Source organism: Cyclopterus lumpus, chromosome 1 (assembly GCF_009769545.1).
Source record: "Cyclopterus lumpus isolate fCycLum1 chromosome 1, fCycLum1.pri, whole genome shotgun sequence".
Lineage (NCBI taxonomy): Eukaryota > Metazoa > Chordata > Actinopteri > Perciformes > Cyclopteridae > Cyclopterus > Cyclopterus lumpus.
Window position 1 is genome coordinate 8,700,461 of NC_046966.1, and position 18,661 is coordinate 8,719,121.

The 18,661-nt window shown below is 43.0% G+C and overlaps 3 protein-coding genes across 8 annotated transcripts in view; all 3 read left to right on the plus strand.

Moving 5' to 3' along the window:
• LOC117729716 (phospholipid-transporting ATPase ABCA1-like) overlaps positions 1–9,253 on the plus strand; it is a 36,391-nt gene extending 27,138 nt beyond the window's left edge. For 2 of the 3 annotated variants that reach the window (XM_034531059.1, XM_034531051.1), the window contains exons 28-49: positions 208–356; positions 496–620; positions 1,077–1,175; positions 1,285–1,474; positions 1,604–1,698; positions 1,802–1,834; positions 1,943–2,048; positions 2,194–2,268; positions 2,868–3,037; positions 3,145–3,322; positions 3,447–3,562; positions 3,654–3,798; positions 3,981–4,104; positions 4,224–4,353; positions 4,532–4,715; positions 4,912–5,018; positions 5,322–5,463; positions 5,709–5,843; positions 5,976–6,079; positions 6,194–6,286; positions 6,410–6,653; positions 6,750–7,984. In XM_034531059.1, coding sequence (XP_034386950.1) covers positions 208–356; positions 496–620; positions 1,077–1,175; positions 1,285–1,474; positions 1,604–1,698; positions 1,802–1,834; positions 1,943–2,048; positions 2,194–2,268; positions 2,868–3,037; positions 3,145–3,322; positions 3,447–3,562; positions 3,654–3,798; positions 3,981–4,104; positions 4,224–4,353; positions 4,532–4,715; positions 4,912–5,018; positions 5,322–5,463; positions 5,709–5,843; positions 5,976–6,079; positions 6,194–6,286; positions 6,410–6,653; positions 6,750–6,893 — 2,888 coding nt within the window. In that variant the 3' untranslated portion in view covers positions 6,894–7,984. Of the gene's footprint in view, positions 1–207; positions 357–495; positions 621–1,076; positions 1,176–1,284; positions 1,475–1,603; positions 1,699–1,801; positions 1,835–1,942; positions 2,049–2,193; positions 2,269–2,867; positions 3,038–3,144; positions 3,323–3,446; positions 3,563–3,653; positions 3,799–3,980; positions 4,105–4,223; positions 4,354–4,531; positions 4,716–4,911; positions 5,019–5,321; positions 5,464–5,708; positions 5,844–5,975; positions 6,080–6,193; positions 6,287–6,409; positions 6,654–6,749 lie in introns of all 3 variants that reach the window. The other variant, XM_034531041.1, reaches the window with a different exon arrangement.
• A 409-nt stretch (positions 9,254–9,662) lies between these two features.
• On the plus strand, positions 9,663–11,497 carry spink4 (serine peptidase inhibitor, Kazal type 4). The gene is made up of 4 exons (XM_034531134.1): positions 9,663–9,823; positions 10,187–10,218; positions 10,539–10,651; positions 11,314–11,497. Exons 1-4 carry the CDS (start codon positions 9,772–9,774, stop codon positions 11,357–11,359), a joined length of 243 nt encoding a protein of 80 aa, XP_034387025.1. The 5' UTR covers positions 9,663–9,771; the 3' UTR covers positions 11,360–11,497.
• Positions 11,454–18,584, plus strand: stra6l (STRA6-like). 4 transcript variants are annotated; one of them, XM_034531102.1, is made up of 19 exons: positions 11,454–11,556; positions 11,979–12,033; positions 12,357–12,429; positions 12,979–13,079; positions 13,240–13,370; positions 13,446–13,566; positions 13,745–13,790; positions 13,966–14,091; positions 14,251–14,324; positions 14,870–14,978; positions 15,073–15,226; positions 15,428–15,503; positions 15,634–15,715; positions 16,098–16,146; positions 16,246–16,363; positions 16,456–16,575; positions 16,894–17,057; positions 17,367–17,510; positions 17,746–18,584. In XM_034531102.1, coding segments are annotated over exons 1-19 (1,992 nt in total). In that variant the 5' UTR covers positions 11,454–11,555; the 3' UTR covers positions 17,994–18,584. The 4 variants fall into 4 exon arrangements, with proteins under 4 accessions (XP_034386993.1, XP_034387009.1, XP_034387017.1 ...); XM_034531118.1 differs by having other exon boundaries at positions 13,012–13,079; XM_034531110.1 differs by having other exon boundaries at positions 11,456–11,556; positions 11,932–12,033.
• Positions 18,585–18,661: the final 77 nt, after the last annotated feature.

Below are 18,661 nucleotides of genomic sequence, written 5' to 3' on the forward strand. Positions count from 1 at the left end.
GCAATGATAACGGCAGTATTGTTGCTATCATTGCTTTTACCCTTAGTTTTCACCCGAAGGTGTATTTCAACAAATATATGTATAGAAAATTAAGATTTTAATGGGGAAAAAGTGCAGTTTCTCTTTGAAGACTCATGTTGCAAAGCAATATTGCAGAATCAGGACACAGACGAGATGAGTTTGCTCATTTGTGTCATCTGTGTCCAGAATCCCGAGAGACCGACTTGCTCAGTGGAACTGATGGCAAAGGCTCGTTCCAGGTCAAAGGCTGGAGTCTGAAGAGGCAGCAGTTTATTGCACTACTCTGGAAACGATTCCTCTACGCTCGGCGCTCCAGGAAAGGCTTCTTTGCTCAGGTATGCTGATGCTATTTAGCAAATATTGTTAATAAAGAGTCTTCCATAACAATCTCCCGCCTGTGAGAGTGAAACAGTACTTCTGAGGTGTGTCAGTTGTATTGAAATTGAATCGTCATGATGTGATTTTTCTTTTCAGATTGTTCTTCCAGCGGTGTTTGTGTGTATTGCTCTGGTCTTCAGCCTGATTGTCCCTCCGTTTGGAAAGTACCCAAGTCTGACTCTGGATCACAGCATGTACGGGGAGCAGTTTACCTTCATCAGGTGAGATACCGTTCTTTATGTCTGGGATTCTTTGTCCAAAAAGCACATTTTCCAAAGAAACGTGTTATTTCCATCTACAAAGTGCACAACTCATTAAATATGTAAAAGATTACCTAAATGCACTAAGGGTTGCACATATGACCTAACTGAGGGGTTCAAACTCAGCAACTGCTAAAACTGTGCTGAGCACCGCCTTTTGAAAAAATATACTTCATAATAAAAGTACAAGTAGAGAGTCGTGGTGTCAGAAATTGATAATAAAACTATTCTAAATGTCAATCTATTATTAGTAGACGTTCAGATGATTGCACCTGTCTTCAGTCCTAACACAATGATAGGAGCTAGCCAACTGGTTGTTAAATATCATTGGTTTGTGATGATTTGTTTGTGTATTTCCAAGAAAGTGAGTTAATGCCATGTGATATTAAAGGCAATGGGTTCTGTGTGTGTTTGTAGTAATGACTTACCTGAGGACCCTCATATCAACAAACTACTAGGAGCTCTCACAGAAAACGCAGGATTTGGAACGCGCTGCATGGAAGGACAACCCATACCGTGAGTGTTAAGAAAAAAGAAAACATCCAATAAGGAAAATAAAAACACAAATATGGCAGTTCATACACAAGCATACATTGGAGATGTGACTCTTATCTCTGTGCTCCAGGGAGACTCCCTGTACAGCAGTAGAGGATGAGTGGTCGGTCCCAGAAGTCTCTCAAAGTGTGAGGGACATGTTCGACAGAGGCAACTGGTCCATGGAGGATCCCTCTCCCATGTGTGAGTGCAGCTGTGGAGGACGCAAGAGGATGCTTCCTGAGTGTCCTGCTGGCGCTGGGGGACTCCCACCACCTCAGGTTGGCGACACTACACAATTAATAAAAGTCAAAACTGAAGTGTTAATCAATCGACAATTACAAGGGCAAAGACCAAATACCCACAAATATAACAAATGTTAATTTATTTTTTTCTTTTTGTGTGTGCAGATGAAAATCAGCGAAAAAGACACTCTTCAGAATTTGACTGGCCGAAACGTCTCTGACTATCTGGTTAAAACCTACGCTCAGATCATTGGCAAGAGGTAACACTCCACTGACATTGCTTTGGCACTCTTGAATTGGTTCTAATTCTTAAATCCTTGTATGTATTATGTTTCATTTAATTAAAAACATCTTCTCTTCCAGCCTGAAGAACAAGATTTGGGTCAACGAGTTCAGGTACATTATCAGACACAATCCATCTTGAGCTAACTGCTCGATAATGGTGAACTGAGTGCCTCTCCGCTGTGTCCTTCACTGAGGGTAAAATGATTGCGCTCTCCACAGATACGGTGGATTCTCACTGGGCGCCAGGAGTTCTCCGCTCATGGCCCACACAGAAGACATTGATGAAGCGATCGCTCAACTGACGAAGCGTTTCCGTCTGGAGAGAGTAAGACATTACATCACTGTTTTACACACTGCACTAAACTAATGCACCAGCAAACATGTGTCTACTAACTACCACTACATTACTGGTTTGAACAGGGAGAGTTTATCCATGTGCTAAAGAAGACTTTCTCCCTCTCACCCTCCAGGGAACTGCAGCGGATCGGTTCTTTCACAGTCTTTCCAGTTTTATACAAGGGTTGGACACCAAGAATAATGTCAAGGTTAGCGCACACACACACACACACACACTGGTTATACAACAACACGTGGCTCTTCAGGTTACCTTCAAGCCTCCCTCACCAAATTATGATACTATCTATTTCATCCACTCTATTCATATTGTGTGCTCAATAATGGCTGATTAATAAGATGCACAGATTCCCTCCATACCGTTTTGGGTGCTCCTATTCATGGATTACACATACTGTGTGTTTCTCTTTATTTGTATCAACTCGTCTTTGTTGTGAACAATGTTAATGACGAACATTTTAGGCAGATGGGTAATGATTTCATGCACAGCAGCTAACTTAGTGAGCTTCACAATTTCACCACAAAAATAGAAAACACAATGGAAAGATCAAAACCTAAGTGTTTTTGTGAGAAAATGACTAAAAAGAAGCCCTGATGAAAGAGACTGTAGAGTAGAGGGGAACGCTTACTATTTTGGGAAGAGTGTTATATGAGGTTGTATGAGGCACAAAGACATACTGTCCTTTTTAGTCCCATGCAGACTTGTGACACACAGCTGATCACAGAACTGTAGTTCCAGGCTGCTTTGTATTTTTAGGTTAGAGAAACTTATGCGCCTCTCTATTTCCAGATCTGGTTCAACAACAAAGGCTGGCACAGCATCGGCTCTTTCCTCAATGTGATGAACAACGGCATCCTGCGGGCGAGTCTGCAAGCCGACCAAGACCCCACGAAGTTTGGCATCACTGCCGCCAATCACCCGCTCAACCTCACCAAGGAGCAGCTGTCACAGGTCGCATTGTGAGTATTAAAGGACTTTCTTGCACTTCTAATGTGATAGCACGTCTTTGGCCCTTTCCAAGAGACATCGCCTGTCATTCTCACGTCTTCTTTCGCTCCGTTCTCAGGATGACGACGTCGGTCGATGTGCTGGTTTCCATCTGCGTGATCTTCGCCATGTCCTTTGTCCCTGCCAGTTTTGTGGTCTTCCTCATCCAGGAGAGAGTGAACAAGGCCAAACACATGCAGTTCATCAGTGGAGTGCAGCCTTTACTCTATTGGCTGGCCAACTTTGTCTGGGACATGGTAAGACGTTTCAGTGGAGCTGGACACTGAGCCCCATTGATGAAAGTCTAAATATAAAGCTATTGTCTTGATAGAAAGGAAGCGTAACACTGTTGTTCACCCTCTTTCTCTTTCCCTCTTGCAGTGTAACTACATCGTCCCGGCCACACTGGTCATCATTATCTTCATGTGTTTCCAACAAGACGCCTACGTGTCCACCACCAATCTGCCTGTGCTGGCGCTGCTGCTGCTGTTCTACGGGTAAATTTGACACGCGCCTAGTTTGTTCTCTTCCTTTCTCTAATTCTCTCACCTCTGCTAATCTAAAAAGATCTTTTGTTTCTCCCTCCAGATGGTCGATCACCCCTCTGATGTACCCAGCCTCGTTCTTCTTCAAGATCCCCAGCACGGCCTACGTGGTTCTCACCAGTGTTAACATACTGATCGGGATCAACGGCAGCGTCGCCACATTTGTACTGGAGCTGTTTGGAAGCAATGTAAATGATGTCTCCAACTCATTTTGATTCAGTGAAGAGTAGCAATAGTTTGATTTTGTGTTGATTCAAGAGTATGTAGAGAGAGAGATGCTTTTGAATGCAAACTTAGAAATGATTGATTGAATGCTTTACCCCTCACGACTGAATATTAACTGTCAATATTCACTTTGTTCCCTTTTAAGGAAATTGGTGGCATCAACGACATCCTGAAGAACGTGTTCCTCATCTTCCCTCACTTCTGTCTGGGCAGAGGGCTGATTGACATGGTGAAGAATCAGGCTATGGCAGACGCTTTGGAGAGATTTGGTAATTACAGCAGACCTCTTGTGCCCACTACAACCAACAAATGCATCCTGATTTTGTTTTGACAAGGGACGTAATATACATTTTCTAAATGTTCTCTGGCTGTGGTTGTGTCTCTGTAGGTGAAAACCGGTTCCGCTCCCCTCTGGCCTGGGACATGGTGGGAAAGAACCTGTTTGCAATGGCCATAGAGGGCGTGATCTTCTTCTGCATCACCGTCCTCATTCAGTACCACTTCTTCTTCAAGGCCAGGTGGGGAAACCTTCGATACACATGATACAACCTTCGATCCAGAGTCATACTTATGACACAGTGTCCATAACTTAAACATTACATCTCAAAATAAGTAGATCTGGCTTTTGAATCCCCTCTGGGTGAAGTCTGTCCTTTTATGTGACCTCTCCTCCCTTTGCTGCCTGTGACCTTTCAGGTCATCCACTAGTCACCTGAAGCCTATTGGAGAAGAAGACGAGGACGTGGCCAGAGAGCGACAGAGAATCCTGAGTGGAGGAGGACACTCGGACATCCTGGAGCTCAGACAGCTCACCAAGATTTACAAAAGGAAACAGAAGCCGGCAGTGGACCGACTGTGTGTTGGCATCCCCCGTGGAGAGGTAGGATGCAGACGGCATGCAGCAGACGTGATTCCAAACCGGGAAAGCACGGGCTTTCTTTAGTACAGATAAAAAAGTTTGGGTATTGTTTAAAAATATGTTTTGTAAGAGGATGACACACCAGATACAATGAATGTAGTGAAGAAAGTCTATATTCCTGTGAAAATAAACATACGGTGTCCCTCTTCTGCTGCAGTGCTTCGGTTTGCTGGGGGTGAATGGGGCAGGGAAAACCAGCACCTTTAAAATGCTGACAGGAGACTCTATGGTCACCGGTGGAGAGGCTTACCTGGCTGGCAAGAGGTAAGACACATACCTTCTCCAAATATACAATACAGCCAATCATCTGTATAAGGATTCATATATTATTCTAGTTTGTTCAACAGGGGCATCTAGCAAGAAGTAGAAGGCACAATGATATTTTTTAGGACCAATGACGTAATTAAAGGCAGTTTAAAGTTCTTCAACAAAGCTGATTGGGAATTGAGTTAGCTTTCATTCTATTGGAAGAAAACATAAACTAAAAGGCTACATTTAGTTAAAAATATGTATATATTTTTTCTTTCCATGGAACTTAATTATACTCTTGTGTTTATCTCACTTCAGTGTCACGACAGAGATCGATGAGGTGCACCAGAACATGGGCTACTGTCCTCAGTTTGATGCCATCAACGACCTGCTGACCGGCAGAGAGCACCTCGAGTTTTACGCCATCCTGAGAGGAGTGCCTGAGAAGGAAGTCTGTGAGGTCAGTAACAAACACATGCATAGGCCTACTCTATTTACTATGACGTGAAGTATTTGGTCTTTTATCTATAATGTAATTACTCTACTTTTGGAGTCTTGTTTGTCTATTTTTGTACTGAGGCATTAAGCGGGATATGGCGGTCTATACAAATAAACAAACAGACTCTGTTATATGTCAGTCAATATGCATGTGCAAAAGAAAAAGAAAATGGCTGACGCTCATGAAACATTTATCCTGTCCACTAGGTGGCAGAATGGGGCATCCGGAAGCTGGGTTTGGTCAAGTATGTGGACAAGTCAGCCGGCAGCTACAGCGGAGGAAACATGAGGAAACTGTCTACTGCCATCGCTCTCATAGGAGGACCACCTGTCGTCTTTCTGGTCAGTAGAACATGTTCACACCTACACGAAATACGCATTATTAGTTATTTTGTGTAAAGCCGTGCAGCAGTGTGACCCAGTGTGATAGAACATCATAGCAGCAGCTGAGTGTCTGTTGCTTCCTGTTCACAGGATGAACCGACCACAGGCATGGATCCTAAAGCCCGTCGTGCTCTGTGGAACGCAATCCTGAGCATCATCAAAGAAGGACGATCTGTAGTCCTGACCTCTCACAGGTTAGACTGGCCATCCGGATTACTTCTTCTCAATTCATGGAACTCTATATTTGTGTGGTTGATTGACGTGGTTACCGCAACATGACTGACCTTGTGTTTTGTCATTTTTTGCAGCATGGAGGAGTGTGAGGCACTTTGCACCAGAATGGCCATCATGGTCAACGGCAGGTTCCGCTGTCTGGGCAGTGTGCAGCATCTCAAAAACAGGTGTGGACACTTGCCAAGATGGCACTTCACGAAAGCTCACACGCGTGAGAAATGACATTTTCGATCAGATTGTCACTTCCGAAGTTCAGTTGAATGAAATGTGCTTCGCTGCATTCCTGTCAGGTTCGGCGATGGCTACACCATCATCCTTCGGGTTGCTGGCCCAGACCCAGACCTTCGGCCGGTGATGGAGTTCATCGAGCGGGAGCTGCCTGGCAGCACGCTGAAGGAGAAACACCGCAACATGCTGCAATACCAGCTGCCCACCTCCCTCACCTCCCTCGCCCGCATCTTCTCCCTGCTCTCTGAGAACAAGGAGGCCCTCAGCATAGAGGACTACTCCGTCTCACAGACAACTTTAGACCAAGTAAGCAAGTGCGCCCACGTCTCCGACTATAACGGGACTGTGACTTCAGTATAGGCTGAGTCTAATTTCCCTTTTCTCTCCCCCCCTCCCTCGCAGGTGTTTGTAAATTTCGCCAAGGACCAAAGTGATGAGGACCATTTGAAAGAGGCCCATCTGAACAAACGGGACGCTGTGGTAGTGGACATTTCCCAGCTTAACACTTTCCTTACGGACAACAAGACCAAGGAGAGCTGTGTCTGATTCCACGAAAAAGCACCGCAGGAGACACTTCGCTTCACCACCTCCCCCCCACAACCCAGAAACCATGGACCACTAACCTGCAGGGGGGGGGGGACGAACTATGTTCATTTTTTTATTTCTATTTTGTAGTCTTTTTTAATTGTTATCATTTCTCAGTGGACCTGCACTTGAGCGCACAGCCTCTTGAAAAGGCATAGACCGCAGGTATTGTGACACTGAAGCAATGAAAACTCAATGCAAATCAATGCAAGAAATGTACAAGAATATATTTAAGATGAGAAGATATTCCTGTGAGGGCTGAAGACTGGTGCTTCTCCTTCACTAGACGGGCGGAAAGGAAGAAAAGACTTGGAACAATTGAAGCAACAGCAGGATTATAATACTGCGCTAGACTGGAAAGTTGTGTAGCTCTGCTACGCGTTCAGTGGACATGGCATCGGGGATGATGGAAGGAAATATCGCCAGTTTTTTTTCCCCAATTCCTAAAAGTAGTTAGCGGTAGTCAGTGGGGCTGTGTATGTGGGCTGCTCTGTATCGTGACATCACCACAGCGTAAAGCAAAAAAAAAAAAAAAAATCCAGATCATTCACTGCCAACTGCTGAAAGACGGTCCGACTACTTTTTTTATTCAAGGTCAGCCGTCGTGCTCTCTTCATTACCAAGCGCAGTTGTTTTTTATCATGCAAATGATGGTAAAAAGGAAAGTATTTACAATCCAATTGATTTCAGTCACATTCATGAAAGATACTAATTTGTACTAATTCTTTTCTTTTTTAAGATAATTGTATTTGAATGGACAAACTTATCCAAGTTTTTTTTCTTTTCTTTGTTTGGGTAATAATTAAGACGACCAAGTTGTCGTTTATATTTCTGTTCTTCGTGTCCTTGACATTGTCCAGCACAGTGCCTATACTGTACCACGGTGGAGAGAGAAATCTGAGCACTCCATTTCAAAACAACAACAACCACAATGTATGTAGGCTGCCCAGGAATGTATAAGAAAGAAACCATCCAAGCACAAAAAAAGGGGCATTTTGTGAAGATGATGAATGACTGCTTTTTTATTTTTTATTGTGTCCTTCATTGTCAAAAACAAACGACAACGAAAAAAAAAAAAAAAATCTTGTGGTTGCTTGATGTCTGTACAAGTCTGCGATCCTGGCTGGTTTTTACTCGCCCCGCTCTCTTTCAACGAATTGAAGGCTTATTGGACTGGACGAAGGACGGCCGTCGCAAACTGGCAGTTGGGACTTGAAGAGAAAGACGAAGGTCGCTCAGAGAATTCGGACAGGTCTTTGAAAGTTAATTGGACATATTTACTTGCATGCTTTCCACCGGGCCACACACCCGTACTATCAGCCACTGCGTGTGTGCGCCGGAGCACGTCAGAAGCTCAGTTTGTAAAAAGGACTCGAGTCGTGCTTCACTGTTGTGGGATTACTGGCACATAATGTTAACGTGGAGTCTGAATCCAAAATTCTGTTGTAAAAAGAAGAGAAAAGAAGCAATCTGTGGGAAGATGTGATTTTCGGCAGTGAGATGAGTTCCGATGGAAATGACCCTGCAGGTAAAACTGTAGCTGTCGTACCCGCAGGCGGCTTCCCAGCTCCTCTGCTTGTACGAGATCTAGACGGGAGCGTTCAACACCTGAACCAGCGCCGATGTGGATGTTATGTACAGTAGCGACTTTGTGACTTAAAGTTTAAAAAAAACAAAAAAAAACAATGTTACGAGTGGAGTGAACAAAACCGTATCTGTGCCAAAAGGAGCTGACTATATATCTTCGACCAACCAGCATAATGTGGAGGAGGCAACTGTTTTGTAAAGTTGAAGTTGTGCTTTTCATTTCAGGCCTTCGTCCGTCGTCAGCAGCTCGAAACAAAGAGCGCACATCATGTCAAATGTGTGCTCTCTCTCATATTCAGTCTCCGTCAGTGTTTTATCTTCTAGTCATGTTGCCAAATTCCGATCTTTCCGTCTGTCCACATCGATAAGCTGCCACACTGAAGTTACTCAGTTACTTCAGACTAAATTATGTTTCCGGAGCAAGTCGACTAGCCAGACTCCACATAAACAGGGACCACGTGCATTCGAGTTGTGCTTGTAATGTTTTATAGCCCAGGAAACAGCATCCAGGGTTCAAACCAATGACCGATTGTCATTACGGGTTCTCCGTGTCATATCAAATCTGGGAACGCACCAAAAAACCCTCTGCTAAATGTGAGCACTTTATAGACTTCATAGCCTGTCGTGTCAAAGACGTAATCGTAGGGATTTGGTCAATTCTCTGCACTGGAAAACAGGTATACAGACAAAATGAAGCTTCACCACTGCATTAAAACATCTGTTTGAAACTTGAACTCGAGATTGAAGACGTCCACGTGATTGAGACGAATGCGTGAAACGAGGAGACGCGGAGACGGTAGTGAGATGGAGAGAATTACAGTGGTGATGTTTCTCGTCTCGTGCTCTATATTGTTATTATTTGTTTACATTTTTAAGTATTAAACAGCTGTTTGAGTCTGTTACGCATTGTGTATAGTTACTTTACATTAATAAATAAAAGAAAATCATACATTTTGAAAAAAAAGAACATCTCCTGAGTTGATTATTTTGCATTTTGTTTGTCTAGTTGTGTGTGTTCGATACAACAAAGCTTGTTGTCAACGGGAAGCTTGTATAATGACTGAACAAAAGGTGTGCGTGTGTGTGCGTGTGCATGTGTGTGTGCTGATGACTAAATTTCTAGAGGGTGCTTGTGTGTCTATATCCACCTGCTGTGTTCCCACACATGCACACGCACACACATACAGACACATGATTATGTTGCCAGTAAAAACCGACACGCTCAGAGGTTATTCATTCATCCACCAACATCATGATTGGGAGAGTTGTTTTTCTGGGACTCCTGCTCATCTGTGTGGCTGCAGGTAAGAAGGAAAAACACACTTTATCTGAGGTCATTTTGCCTTCCAGTTTGAGGGTTATTAATGCAGTTTATGTCTAAATGACTACTCTGTTGGATGCCATTTTAGACGCCATAAATAAACGCCTAATAAAAGTATTCACCCTCTTTCGAAGCCAATACGTTACATTGCCTTCCAACAGTGTTAAGTGTATTGGACCCTGATCATATAATACATTTAATACAAATATTAGGGATATGTCAATGTTGAATATAATATAGTAATATAATATATATTTATAGTATTGGTATCAATAATGGATCAATCAACTATATATTTTATTTAGTACCAGGTGGGTTGCTTATTTGTCATGTGCTTTCTTTACAGACCCCGAGGAGAACTCTGGACTCCGGAGGAAGGTGTGTGTGTGTGTGTGTGTGTGTGTGTGTGTGTGTGTGTGTGTGTGTGTGTGTGTGTGTGTGTGTGTGTGTGTGTGTGTGTGTGTGTGTGTGTGTGTGTGTGTGTGTGTGTGTGTGTGTGTGTGTGTGTGTGTGTGTGTGAGAGAGTGAGAGTGAGAGTGAGAGTGTGTGAGAGAGCGAGAGAGAGGGAGCGACTGGTTTAAAAAAGAAAGGAAGTGCAAACCATTTAACTCAATCCACTTTGAAATATGTGTTATGACGAGTGAGAAGGAAGGTAAATCACACCAGATCCTGTTTGTGCGTGTGTCCCCTCCCGGTAGCCGTCGTGTCCGGACACGGAGGAGATCTTGGCGTGCCCTCTGAACCTCGCTCCCGTGTGCGGCAGCGATGGGAACACGTACGCCAACGAGTGCGCGCTGTGTGTGCAGAGACGGTGAGTGCGCGCAGCTGCTCCCTTCTCCCGACAGTCACACGACTGGCGACATGCAAATCGGCCGGATGGAGGACGGAGTGCAGGAGTCGCCCTCTGGTGGTGGATTATGAAACCACAGTCACAATGCTGAACCCTGATTGGCTGACAGCCGCAGCTGATTCAAAAGGCTGAAAGCCATACAGTTTAACCCCTCATGTCTTTATAGGAAATGAGCTAGTGGTCATTACTAGAGAACAATGATGACCAACATGTTGGAACCCACCCCCACAAAGTGTCAAGAGATGGTTCTGCATTTGGTGCTTTTCTTGAGTGACAAAAATACAGCAAAACAATGTTGAATGGCATGAAGAGAGACAGTTGAATATTTCTGCTTTTGTCGATGTCATCTCAAAACCTCTCCAAGTCACACACACGTTGTCTTTTGGGGAGGAAGTGACTCTTTTTAGGAAGTGCTCGCTGTCTCAGTCTTTCAAACCTAAAACACAGTTTCCTGATTTTGACACTATCTACACAGTTACTCACCTAATCTCCCCGCAGTCAGGGACAATGAGTTTATTTGAGTTCTGATTTCCTAGAAAAACATTGATACACGTAAACTAAATCTCATGTTAGAAAAACGGAACAAATCACATCCACATGTCTTGTCATATTCCTCTCTGCAGAACAACCAGGGTGGACATTTTGATTGCCAAAGAGGAGGGCTGCTGACCTGTGCAGCCAGGGGATGATGTCATCGCCAAAGTGGCCAATCAGGATCTGATTATCGACCCGTCATGGATCTGTGAAATGGCATTTCCTAAATGTGTGATTGTCATTGCAATGAGTAATAAATATCTATCAGCAGTATTTTTACTTCTGTTTTGAAATCAATAACATCTCTACCCTGTACAAGTCAACAACGAAGAGTAAGCTATTTCTCTCTTTTCTTTTTGCAATGGAAGTGATACAAGAACAGAAATGGATTCAGGGAACATATTCTGAAAACATTCCTTTGTAAAGTGAAGGCAGGAGGTGAATGCTCGGCTGGTTATCTTTTCGGGAGAGCGGGATGTTTGTACTCTTTATACTGAGTAACACAGTGGTCCATGATGTGTGTGTGTGTAAGTGTGTGTATGTGTGTGTAAGTGTGTGTGACAAAGACAAACAGTGAAAGTCAGCAAATGTAACGGTGAAAGCAGCACAGAGCAAAACACTGGGAGAGAGGAGATTAAAAACTGAGTAATGAAGTGTCATACACTGGGGTCAAAGGTCAAACGTCTGAGTCACATGGTTGCCACCAGGAAACACTGAAGTGATATCAATCCGGAGGCTTCCTTTGTCTTGACAGTGGAACAAGAACAAAGCTTCCAGTCAAAGATGATAAGAAACCAGGTGGAACATGTGTAAGTACAGACTTCCAATACTTTGCTCATTTACGACTCTGATCTTGACTTTGTTATAGCAGCTGCGAGGCATATTGTGTTACGCAGGCTTCAGGATTAATCAACCTAATTGTAGCTGTTTTGAATCAAAACAGAGCAACATTAAACCTCAACTTGAGCTTACTGGTGCATTATTAACTTAAATTAGGACATTTTAAAGATGTTAAACATTTTTTGATTTAACTTTTTCTGTTTAGTTTCTTTTTGTTCCCCTCGGTTCCATCATGCTTTGCGTGTTCGGAACATTTTCAATCAAATAACTATGTCGCAACCTGTTTCTCCAGGGTTTCGAAGGTTAAGGACTGTCAAAGTGGAATCTCTTTGGAGCTCTTCCTTCATTTTTCACTCGTACCAGCAGTAAGTTGTCCATCTATTTAACCTGGAAGATGAATATTCCATGACTTCCTTTGAACCTCCTTTGAATCTCTAAAATATGAATGTGTCATGATCCAAGAATATCAGCCCTGTTTTTAAGGTGTGTTTTTAAGACAGTTTCAACAGTTTTACTTCAGAGGAAGGGGATTTCTCAACCAATTCCTGGAACATTCTAAATCAGACATTTTGGAGACAGGATATTCACAGAACAGCAAAGTAAACAGAAGTGCTGTAGCACACGGCAATGCCTGTGCATCTTTTTTTAAACCCTGGGAATTGGTCTTTTTAGAGGGTGTTGAGGAATACAGAATACAAATAAATAAATAAATACATCCAATAACAGAAACACAACACAGCCTGTGCATACTAAATCTACAGATCGATACAGCAGCTTAATTAACAGACGCTGAGGCCGGTGATCATTCTGCTACCTCCAACATATTTCCACCTTCACACAGTTGCAGCAATGCAGACAACTGATTTTTTTCCCCCAGTAAGTTTTGTTTTATGCATCGACTTCTTGTGTTCCAGTTGTTGATTGTGGGGGTGCTCTCGTTCCTCCAGAAGAGAGACCAGAGACTGGCTATCGACCACAGATTGCCCTTCCTGGGGGGACGGTTCGGTATTGTGGTGTAAGTCAACCGCAGCATCAACAACTATAAACATCAAGAGATAAAGTAACAGCAATATCAGTTTCAATATCACCGCTAGTAACCGTCTGAAGATATGTAACAGGCCGCTTTGAGAAGTTCATTGGGCTTTGTTTGTGTTCCTGATATCACGGTGTCGCAGGCCTTTGGATAGCATTGGCAGCCTCAGTAATCGTTGGTCCTACGGGTTTGCATTTGGTGCCGTGTCCTCCAGCGTCCTGCTGCTCTTCTCCGAGCGCTACATCCCCTTCATCGTGCTGCCCTGGGCCAGAGGTACTGGACCTGTTTACCTTGCGGACACAAGAAACGAGCAGGTTGACTGACATGCTTCCTTGTTATTGTCCTCAGCTATAGTGTATCTGGTTGGAGCGCTAGAGGTGGGTCTGGTCTATTTCCCTTTCTTTGCCTGTCTGTCCACACCGTTCAGAGCAGCCGGGGCTGTGATGGGAATATTCTACTCTCTGTCCTGGTAAATGTCTTTAAACATTGTAAAAGCTTGCAGAAACAAATGTATGATGGTTACTTCAGACAAACTTAAAAACTTCCAAAATGTACAATAGAGGTTCGGGCTGTTTGTACGGGTCGATATGTGGATGTTCACAATAGCCTGAGAAAATACATCACATGTCTCGATGCTTGTTTTTTAGGATCATCGTTACAGTCTGGGATACGTTCACCTGTCCTCATGGTAAGGTATGTGAGTATTTAAATGCAAAAGCTAGTGTAAATGTACCTGTGTGGTTTCCACCATGGAACCAGCCTTGTCCTACAACTTATTAGGCTCTACAAAACATCCAGTCACGAAGAGTTGCCCCTCAGTATTAATTTTTATCACTGAATGAATTACTTTGTTTCTGTGGTTTTAAAGATTCTAGGTAAATACCAGAAGTTGATTGTCCAGTGGCCCTGCATCCTCTCCCTCATCTTCCTCTTGGGACGATTTGTCTATATGCTGGTGAAAGCTGCTCGGATACATCTGCAAGTGGAACAGGAGGTCAGCATGTATGAACTCAGTGAAATGTTTCTTGCTGTATATATTTCCCAAATGTAATCCAGAAATATATGTATCTATATCTATAGATATATAATCAAAAGCTGAATTTTCTAAACGATAAACTGTGTGTGACTGTTAACATGCTGAATCTGTTGCCAGTATCATGAAGAGCTGATGGCGCAACATCAGGTGCAGCACGTTAAGAGACTGCTGAGGAAAACGCCTGCACACAGGTAGAACCAACATGCGCATGTGCACCAATGCTGCTTTCAAGTGTCCTTTGTACATGTGGGAATGTTCACTTTGGTTGCTTCAAAAGGGATCCACTACATCAGTTTACCTAAAATTAGATCACTTGGGTGTTCACAGTTTTCAAAAGCTTAGGATAACATAGATGTATCTTATATTTACAGTAATTTGAGTCACCCACTATGTGGCATTTGTTTCTCTAAAATATGGAAATCTACAGTACATGCAAAGTTGAACATTGGAATTAATATTTGCAAAAACTACTACCAGTATGTGTCAAATGCTTTGTGTTGATGCAGTTCAATGTACGGACTTCAAGTCCAGTCTGGTGTGTTCATGTGCTGCTGGTAGACTTCAGCTTCAGCTCCTCGACTGCATTGATATCTTGATTAATGTCCTGCAACACAATAACGATCCCAGCTGTCACAAGATGAATAGTTACAAGTACCAGAATTCAGCATTTTAAAGCATCAACATATGTGACACACACACACACACAGTGGTTTTGACCCTCCTTTCTATGTTGCAGTGAACCCCACAGCTGGCTCCAGAGCAAAGTGTATGAGTGGGATCCTTACTTCAAGTTCCCCAACAGGATCATCGGCACCGTCATTATCTCGCTAATCGGCCTATACACGGTAAAGCGAGACCAAAATCAAATGTGCATACACTTTGCTTTGGAAACACACTAATGTTGCATCTGCTAGACGGTGTGATTTGTCATTTCTCTAGATAACCCTGGTAGACTACAGTCTCAGTAATGTGGCTTTTGACCAAGGAGAGAGGTGGAAGAATACACTGATAGAGCTGTTTAGGTCCTGTAACCAGACTGAAGGTCTGGAGGCCATGATACCACAGCTGGAAGAATTCATCTATGTGGCTAGAAGTGAGTTGGTCGGCTCATAGTTTGAGTGATTTAATGCTTCATTCATGGGTATGACCATGAACAAATACGATGATTCATACCAAACGTCCCCTGCTTCCTTGATTCTGGACATTTCCGAGAAGAAATAGGCCAGAAAGTAGCTCCACACGGATACACCGAGCACTGGTAAAAGTCACGGTGTTGTTATTTGTGTTCTTCCAGAGTCCTGGCTAGCTACCACCATCTTTGCTAGTCTCAACTCCGTAGCCTACTGCTTCCATGTCTTGGCATGTTACAGGTAAAAGACCTGACATATACCCCCAAAACAAACACAATTGTTGTAACTATGGGAAGTTAGATGTCATTTCCCAAGCTGTTATTTCAAAAACAACAACATAGATGAGTGACACGGTGTACTGTCGCCATAGAAAACACTTGAAGAGGCTGTGGAAAGGGCAGAAGGGTTTCCTTCCTGAGAAGTTTCACAACCCTCGCTCCGCTGTCAGCGTAGTAAGTAACACGCACACACACACACACACACGCACGCACGCACGCACGCACGCACGCATGCACGCAGACGCACGCACACACACGCACACACACGCACACACACGCACACACACACGCACACACACACAGACACGCATACACAGCAGATGGCGGACGACTGTAGGGCCAATCAGATTTCAGCTTGGCACTAAATGCTTGAAACCAGCATTCATGATGTGCATGGCACAGTGGGTGATCTGCGTATTTTTTAAATATTTTAATATGTGAGCATGCCTTTTGGGGTTTCAAATATGCAGAGCACGTGTGAATGTTTGCATCTCATTTCATTTTGGCCTCTTAATTTAATGCTTTAAAAACAGGTTTTCTCTTTCAATTTTCACAGGCTTCCATTGCAAGATACTCTGGTTGGCAAATAGCGTTTACATTGTGGGGTAAGCTGTTCCTCCCTGGGGAAGAGAAGGAGAGTAACGGGGAGATTCAGGAAGTAACTTACTTGTCAGTGACCCAGCTCTTCTGTATTTTCTCTTCAGGCTACCTGATTGTCCACTTTGTCCACTTCCTGTTTGCTCTGTTGCTGGTCTATGTGCTGGTTCTGCCGATACAGCATGGAACAGCGCTGAGCATGCTCAGCAACCTGGGGATTATAGTGTAAGGCTTCTTTCCCTGTGGCTGTGAATACATGATGGCATACGAATGGACGATTCGGTTCATGTATTTTTTTTCTTCCTGTGTCTCCTCAGTCTGACCATTAGTCTGGTCATCGGCCTGGTGATTCTCCAGATCGCTCTGGTTCAGATCTTTTTCCTTCAGGACAAAATGTCCCCTACTGATAAACACAAACCTCTGGCTCTCAACAACAGGTGGGCATATTGTAATAGTGCATTGGCATGCTGTTATGAGCAAATATAGAATATGGGGTCTTACAAAATGTCCCTAGAAGAGACACGTACCAACTTGGAAAAGACTCAAAATGACCTCAAACAACATGGAAATCCCAAATAACCACAACAAAAAGAAGCTAAACAACTATCAAGTCTGTGTGTCTTGCTCCTAGGACCAGAGACGGTGGGACCTTTGTCATTGTCCCATGATTTCACAGTGTGGAAAATCCCCTCAATACAAGAATTAGATGTAATTCAAAGTGATGTGAAAGCACAGTTTCTCTACCTTCTCTTCAGGAAGGCGTTCCACTGCTTCAACTACTTCTTCTTTTTCTACAACGTGGTGATGGGGTTCAGTAACTGCATATTGAGGTTGCTGTGCAGCATTGTGGTGGGAACGTGGCTGGTGTCCCGCATAGACCGGAGCATTATGCAGAGAGGATATGAAACCATGGATGCCGGTAAGATGAACTTCAACCAATTTAGTTTATTTTTATAAACAAAATATTATATATTTTATTATTATTATTATTATTAATATTTGATGGTGGTGGGGCTCATTAGAGTCATATTACAGAAGACTTTCATTCATCCTGAAAGATAATTTCCTTCCAGCAGGTGGCAGCATTTCACAAAGCGTCAGAGGATTTATTTTTTGTTCCCCCTCAGTTGTTCATTCTCCTTAAACACATGTTGTTAAAAGTACTGTAAAGTCATTGCTGCTTTTAGTATGTGTGTGTTGCTCTCACAGTATCTATTGCATGTCCCAGGCTACAGTACTTGGATTGGGATGATCTTTGCTGACCACTATCATAGCAATCCGGTCATGGTGTGTTTCTGCCAGCTGCTGGTCTCCAACTCGCTGGAGGAACGCACTGTGTCTGCATACTCCTCATTCAGCAACGTGGCCTCTGGTCAGTTGTGTGTGTGTGTGTGTGTGTGTGTCCGTCCGCTGACTGAGATTCACGAGTATCTTCTTTTAAATTAGCTCTCAAAATGCACTCAATTTCTTTAATTCAGTTTTTTAATATACTGCACAGGTTTATATGTTGTATTAAAGTATGTGTATATTATTATTATTATTAGTGCATTTATTTAAATGATTATTATTTTTTATTTGGGGTTTATTCACTTTTTACTTTTGGACAGAATCCCCTGTGAACAGCCGGGCTACGAGGCGGTGGATGTTGTTTTATACCTTACTGAGGAACCCTCACCTGATCCTGCTCAGGAAGCACCACCTCTCCACCTCACCATCTTCATCATTACATACATCATCATCTGCCATGCCAGACACAGTGGTGCAAGCTCGAATCATGGCATTCAAAACACAGGGCCGCCGAGCAGAGTCACAGTCACCACCAGAGATCATAGTCACACCACCACAAGACTGTTAAAGAAACATTTCAATGGATTGTAATCATATTAAGTTAAAATATATATATATATATATATTGGTGGTGAATGCAAAATTGTTTCTGTGTGTTCTTGTTCCTTTAGTGGTCCTCCGTGTTAAAGAGTACTGTGGCGTAACTTTGAGAAACATTGACCTTTCAACTTAACCTCTGTGGCATCTATTCTACAAGTGGATGTGATCCACTAAAGCTGGGCACTTTTCTATCTAATAATGGTGATTTCATTAAACGCATGTGAGCTGCACCTCATTCTAGGTTTGTGTTGTAAAATGTAACTGGATTCCAATGGCTGCTATGTAAATTGTCATTGGGGATTCAGTGGGACTTCGTGGTGGTCGTGCAACTTGGAGAGCTCTTCTGAAAACAAGCTTGTGTAAACTTCTGCTTTGTGTTTGTGACTTTTAAATATGTTATTGCTGCACAAACAAATGCTTTCAGTTGGGGAAAAAAAAATTAAAAGCTGCATTTCCGGACTCGACTCAAAAAATAGATGTGATTTCCATTCGTTGTTTTTATTATTAGCGAGCTCACCATGCTGCGCTTAACTTCAAATAAAAAAATTTCTTAAAAGCAGCAACTTTTCCAACGAGTGTTTTCTGCTTAATTGAATCGTTGCTCACCTAAAAACTGCACATTCGATAAATATAAAT

Coding starts and splice junctions, on each gene's coding strand:
- spink4 (XM_034531134.1), top strand. CDS start 9,772: ATGATTGGGAGAGTTGTTTTTCTGGGACTCCTGCTCATCTGTGTGGCT. Junction 9,824..10,186: donor GCTCATCTGTGTGGCTGCAG/GTAAGAAGGAAA, acceptor CTTTCTTTACAG/ACCCCGAGGAGAACTCTGGA. Junction 10,652..11,313: donor GCGCTGTGTGTGCAGAGACG/GTGAGTGCGCGC, acceptor TCCTCTCTGCAG/AACAACCAGGGTGGACATTT.
- stra6l (XM_034531102.1), top strand. Junction 13,567..13,744: donor ATATTCTACTCTCTGTCCTG/GTAAATGTCTTT, acceptor CTTGTTTTTTAG/GATCATCGTTACAGTCTGGG. Junction 16,576..16,893: donor CCTCTGGCTCTCAACAACAG/GTGGGCATATTG, acceptor CCTTCTCTTCAG/GAAGGCGTTCCACTGCTTCA.